We start from the raw sequence: 6,251 nt of genomic DNA, 5'->3' as shown, positions 1-6,251 counted from the left end.
TGGGACATGCTGCGGTGAGGTCGAGAGGCAGAGTCATCAGTCAGCGGAGAAGACAGCTATTGTTCTATGCGTGCTACATCACCTGACGACTGACGGGCGAACACGCGTTGTGGTTGGGCTGCTGAAGTCGTTGTCAGTGAGTGTGGCTTGCCTGCTCAGAAACACCCACAGAACAGGCCGAGAGGCATGAGCGCCACTGCAACGCGGTTGGGTGTGGCTAGCCTACAACATTGTCCTATATTTGAGCAGATATACAATTGTGTGTGTACAAGGAAGCATTAGATTTGCGAGGACTGAACAAGAGAAGAGCACCACCACTTCGTCACTATATGCACTAATCGATATCAACGTTGCGAGATTTTTTCAATCAAAAAACATGCGAGAAGTGTGATCCGCCCATGACTGGTCGACAAGATGAACCTGCACATCCCCGGGACTGTAGAAATAAGATGGAAAATGTGTCGCCCTGCATCAGTCCTTGAATAATATGGCTTGTTTACCGCTGTGCACGATCTCACCACGAATCCTCGAGTACATTGAGCAACAGTACACTGAGCAACTGGCAGCGATCTTCTCTTGAGCTTGAGCAGTGAGACCTATGTCTTTTCGCACGACACCTGGCATCGCATCTCATGTCGAAGCTTCTGGAAGACAAAGAAAGCAGCAAGCAGGAGGCTAAGATGCCACAGAGGTTCGCGCGCTGAAAATGATTCAAGACACGCAGAGCGTCTATCCAATGGAATTGGTGCAGCATCATCGCATGCATACTCCTTGACTCATGTCCTACTTGGACCTACAGACACACAACATGCCCTACCCGTGATGTTTTGTAAAGTATCGTCGGCCGCATATAATCCTGCTCGCGAGCGACTACTTACCACTATGAGGGCAGAGTCATGTACAAGTCTTCGCAGGCTGAGATCCTCCAAGTGAATCTTATCAGCTGTAGCTGATCAACATCACAATGCATTTGATGTAGGACCCGCTCACGGATGTATGATTTGCCTGTGCATAGCTACATATCTATCCTTGATTTGTCAAGTCGACGAGAGCTTTCGCGGCGCGGATTCGCGCGCAGAGATGACGCAATATTAACGAGTATGTTGACCTCAGGGATAATAGCTCGTATACAGAGACAATCGTAAGCATATTGAAAGTCCAGAGCTCTGTCTTCGTTTTGTACGGGAATGACCTGAGCATCGAACTTGAAGTCGCTATCACACGGTTGAAGAATGATCGATTGATCAACCAATAGGACACGTCGAACTGGCAATGGTGGGCGCTGGTGGGCGCGGCTTTATTTTGTTCTCTTAACTGAGTCTCTACTCTGCGATTCATAGGCCCTCGTACAACTCGATTTTGTAGCGCAGAACGATAAATGTATCCCTCTTGCTACATGCATTTCAAATTTCTAACTTGTCTATCCTGTCGTTACCGGGTGCAATGGCGGCTATGACAATTGATTACGGCCAGGAGCTGAGTTCGGAGAAAGATGCTATATGGTTGTGCTCTTGTGCATCAGTGTATTCTTAAAAAAGTGTGTTGTTAAGCTTGAGAGCGTCAGTGGTCTGTAATCGCCGTGTTTTCACGAGCTCGATCGGATTCTAACTACGACAATATGCTTGCGGTTTTTTCGGTTACGAAACCAGCGCGCGTTGGCATTATCAGCTATGTCACCGGGCGTTGGCATACTTGACACACACCCTCTGTAACTATTTGGTACTACATCTTAGCCGCCAGATATCAGCACTTTCATGTCATCATTACCCGCTGCACGGTATGGTATCACCACTGCTCATACTCGAATCGCCCATGCAGGCGCGTCACGATCTCCTGGTAGTCCGGTTCGTCCTCCGGCGTGAGGTACCCGTGGCGGATCATGAAATCGAGAATAACTGTCCAACATGGCGTGAGCACACGGCACGCGCAAGGGCAGCATCCTCACCTAGCGCCGTGTTGGGCTTGAACAGCCCCTGCTGCATGCGCGACACGACTTCGGCCAGGGGAAGGAGCTGTGGGGGTCGTCAGAGGGGACGCGCGCGGACGACGAGACTGCGCCGCTCACGTCGAACGATTCGACCTCGCCGTCAAGTGGTGTTGGCTTATATGCTTCCGGATCGGCCCCGGAGGGAATGCGGAGGTCATAGACATATCTGTGTTCATCGGGAATGATTTTCTTGGGTCCGGTCAGTACAAATGCGCGGCCTACTGGATCTCAGGTTGGAGCCATCCGGCGCTCGTTCTGCAGTTTGTTGTGTTCACAGAGGTGAGGAGGGCGCAATGAGTGTACGCGAGCAGACGCACCGGAAGAAATAGCTTATAGTACCTGCTACGCGCGCATGCATCCGGACCACGTCTTCCGCAAGGCTGGCCTCCTCCATCGACTCCTTGACGAGGCTCTCGAACGCGCCGAGCCCACACGGGATGCCTCCGGCGACGGTCTTGTCGAGGTAGCCCGGCCACGTCTGCTTGCTTCTGGAACGCATCGGCACCCACATGCGGCAAGAGTCCAACGCGCCATGCCGGTGCTCGTCCTCCTCGAAGATCGACATGTGCACACCGTACGTGACAACGCCAAAGAGCGCGCACGCGGAGCGCTCCATCATAAATGCATAGTTAGCCTCGTCGTCGTCTGTGTCGTCGATCAGCACCTCGTCGTGCACGCCGAACGGATTGCGGTATACCGCGTACATCTCGTTCCGCCATTTGCGTGGGCCGATCACGTCGGGCCAGCGCCCTTCCTCCCGCCAGCGCTCACACAGCTCTTTAATGACGCGCGTGCGTGCAGACGGCCCGTGGATGTGAGACGAGAAGCCGACGACCTGCCTGCCTTCGTGTGTGGCGAACTCCCATGCTGGGACCGAGCCTTTAGCATCCTCCGCGCGAAGCTGGGCTACGATCTCCGCGCGAAGGAGGCCGATGGCAGGGGATGTGGGATGGGCGGTAAGACGCCAGGTGGTGAGGGACATGCGGTCTGCATCTATGCGGTAGTTGTCGCAGGCTGCAACAATGTCCAGGGATGATCGGGAGGGAGCCGGGCGGGCCATGCTAAGGAAGTCGCTGTGTGGATTCTATGACACGGTCCAAAACACTTGCTACTTCAGGCGTCCGGCGCTAATCAGGATCACGATCAACGATACGAGAAGCGCTCGGTTTTGTTATTTTATTTCATCTCTTGAATTCCACGGGATTAGACTCCATACAATGTAGGTACATGTAGAGTGTATCCAAGCCAGGAGTGGTTTCTAACAGTGGGCTCCGCGCCCGTATTGCAAACGCGGGTCGCTCGGCGTCCTCCCCCCACAAGTTTCGGGCAGACTAAGTGCCCCGCCGACGGCGCAGGGGGCGATCCTTGCGCGGCGGACGCCCCGTCGTTGGTCCGACAGCAAGACAAAAAAAACAGGGGGCTGGCTAGCGACGAAACCCCCACCTCGCGCTTCACGCCGTGTGACCGGCGGCAGGAGACAGAGCAGGGGGAGGTGAGGTACCAAGAGCGAGGCCGCGCTCCTCCCATAAGATGAGGAGGTTCGTAGCGCGGGTTTCCACGTCGCGGAACGCGGCGAAGTCCTCGCTCAGGAACGAAGTGAACGCGGGCACTTTGTTCCGGTCATGGTGGAAGCGCTGCCACCGAAACACGCGCTCGACAGTGTGCGTGAGGAGATGGGCGTTCGCCGTCGAATGAAGTAGGAAGCGCTCGGTTTTGACAGGCGTGGTTGAGGCCAGAGGACTCGGAATTGCCCAAATTTGTCCTCCACACCGATATGTATAGCCTTCTCTGTCCGGGTCTTACATTTTCCATCAGCGCGCTCCTGTAGCCGCGCCCCGTGTTACGTTTGCACATCTCGCTCACACTTGTTGCAGAAAGGTGAGTTAGATCTACCAATCTCTTAAAGCTTGGTCCACCAGAGATCGGACAGTTGTTTCGGAGTAAGAGTTGTGTTCTCCTGATACTGTACATCTGTGGCTGATTTCGCTACCGCATCTCGGATCGTCGGCCGGAGACAACAGTTACTTTAGAGGGACGCGCCTACTCTTTAATCGCTCACCGTATTCGCCGTAAACCACCTTTCGTAGACAATGGAGAAAATATATGGATAATAACTGGATGGCGGTATACTGCATATTGAGACATAGGTAGTAATCATAGGATATTTCTCATATCCAAACTGGCCATATAGCCACATAGATCCCAAAAATCACTCTCTGACTCAGCATTGACTGAGTGATATGTGGCATTCCTGAATCCGTCTAGTATTGATATCATTTATGTTTATGTATGGGTTTGAAGTATAGCTAACGCACTGTTCGAGATAATTACTTGCGACGACGGGCAGTGCGACGCATGCTATGTCCACGCGGCTTGTCGTACGTCCATAGTTGGTAGAGGTTTTGGGTTCCATTGAGAATTTCGATCGCTTTGTAGTTGACTTCGTGCTCCTTGTAAAAGGCGTCTAAAGCCATTACGAAATCAGCTGGTCCGGCACCCTTCGACAGCGCCAAGCCGGCGTTGTATATAGCGAATTGGGGAGGGACACGGGAATACACGTAGCCCACGGTCTTGAATTCCCTTCGGAAAGCAGAGTTCTTGTCTGTGTCGGGAACGTCGCGGTGGGCAACAACGCAGTATTTGTAGATGGGGCCATGGCAGACTTCAAATGGCTCGCCCAGCGACTGAATAGCACCGTGAGCAAGATACTATGTCTAGGCCCTGTCTCTGTACTCACCATGCCTACATCTATGGGGACAATAGATTGTGCGAGATACTTCTTGATGACCTCAGGTTCAGGCATGAACAGCAGATCGCCTTGATCCCACATGGAGTGAACATCGGCTCTCACTATGTGGGGTATGGATCAGGGCTGTGCCGACCAACCGGGGCGTACGCACTCACATAGGAAGATGTTGAAAGGCGTGTTGATGTCGAAATCAACAAGCCCCCACCATGCTGCAAGGTTTTGACGCTACGGGCGCGAGAGCATTTGAGTCAGGTTGACGTGAACACCATTAAGGACAATTGTGGCTTACCGTTTTGTGTGTAGTGCTTCGCGCGACGACGTGGCAGCACTGAACGGACTTGTCATCTTGCAGACTGAGCAGGCACCGTGAACCAGTGGGCGCCAATTGGGCAGCGCACGACTTCAGGTTGCTATAGCACGGTTCGTCCTCGGGCTCGGGGGTCTTCGATTCGCAGCCTATTTCCTGGACAAGGCCTCCTGGACCAATGACAGCTATTGTACGACATGAAGATGTTTTGGTAAGTCCGTATCATATGGCAAGGCGAAGCATAACGACGTACCTTTCGGCCGTTCAGGCGTCCTTGGTATACCTGTCGGAATAATTATGGGAAGGCTACAAGCGAGATCGGTGATTGAGTTGACAGGAACCAAATATGTTCACTAACCTGGGCTCGTCCTCCGCCTCCTGTTGCTCACCCTCTACCTCCTGCGGCTCATCCTCGTTCCTTACCAACTGTGCATCCCAGGGTGGTGGTGCAGTCCACAAGTCAGCCAATGTCACCATACCCTCCACAACACGGGATGCATCGGCCTTGAGATTGATCCTCTTGTAGAACGCCTCTAGAACTTTTATCCACAGCTTCTTGTTCTCCTTGATCTTCATGACGGCGTTCAATATCATGAAGTGTGGCTTTGCCTGCGACTGGACACATTCGATTAGATCGAATTTACAGGCGAACCCTTCTCGGGTTTGACTATTTGCAAGGGCTGGGTGAGGAACCACAGAGTAGCTGTAAAATTTCTCAAATCGGTCAACGATAACGACGAGGATCCATACCTTTCTTCACATCTTTGAGCCTAAGAGATCGTCTCGGCTTGAGAATGCCGACCATGGCCAGGGAATTTGAGGGGGTGAAGTGGAGGTGGAAAGTGAAAGTGAAGGAAGAGACGGCGAGAGTGTGTGGCTCGAAACCGCGGAGGCTTTTATTGAGTTCATATTATCTTGTAACGCGCGTGACGACAAGCCAGACAAGCCATTATACCCCAATTTGGATGTTACGGCCATCGTCGACGCAGGTCAGTTACTGGAAAGCTCCGACATATTACCTAATCTGCACGGTCTGCACGAGGTCAGTACTGAAGCCTGCGATATCAGATGCACCGTCCGAGGTCTGAAAACTATGTTTCGCTCATCATGAGACACCCTACGTGGTCAGTCGGCAGGATATTCGATGGAACTCACCTAGGTTATCTTCAACGACCTCGCTGTGGCGCAGCATACCCAGGTAAAACTGT

General features: G+C 52.7%; 2 protein-coding genes across 2 annotated transcripts; both read right to left on the bottom strand.

Moving 5' to 3' along the window:
- Window positions 1-1,785: 1,785 nt before the first annotated feature.
- On the bottom strand, window positions 1,786-3,047 carry POSPLADRAFT_1158656 (hypothetical protein; the record flags this gene model as incomplete). Its single annotated transcript, XM_024487344.1, has 5 exons — window positions 1,786-1,895; window positions 1,946-2,012; window positions 2,066-2,153; window positions 2,210-2,242; window positions 2,305-3,047. The coding sequence occupies 5 exons, from the start codon at window positions 3,045-3,047 to the stop codon at window positions 1,786-1,788; spliced, it is 1,041 nt and encodes a 346-aa protein (XP_024333602.1).
- A 391-nt stretch (window positions 3,048-3,438) lies between these two features.
- Window positions 3,439-5,848, bottom strand: POSPLADRAFT_1062306 (hypothetical protein; the record flags this gene model as incomplete). Its single annotated transcript, XM_024481495.1, has 9 exons — window positions 3,439-3,775; window positions 4,370-4,671; window positions 4,725-4,837; window positions 4,892-4,961; window positions 5,026-5,228; window positions 5,297-5,349; window positions 5,402-5,658; window positions 5,688-5,746; window positions 5,794-5,848. The coding sequence occupies 9 exons, from the start codon at window positions 5,846-5,848 to the stop codon at window positions 3,439-3,441; spliced, it is 1,449 nt and encodes a 482-aa protein (XP_024333601.1).
- Window positions 5,849-6,251: the final 403 nt, after the last annotated feature.

Source organism: Postia placenta, assembly GCF_002117355.1.
Source record: "Postia placenta MAD-698-R-SB12 unplaced genomic scaffold POSPLAscaffold_21, whole genome shotgun sequence".
Taxonomy (NCBI): Eukaryota; Fungi; Basidiomycota; class Agaricomycetes; order Polyporales; family Adustoporiaceae; genus Rhodonia; species Rhodonia placenta.
Note: the sequence above shows the minus strand (reverse complement) of the source record. Positions and strands in the feature narration are given on the sequence as shown.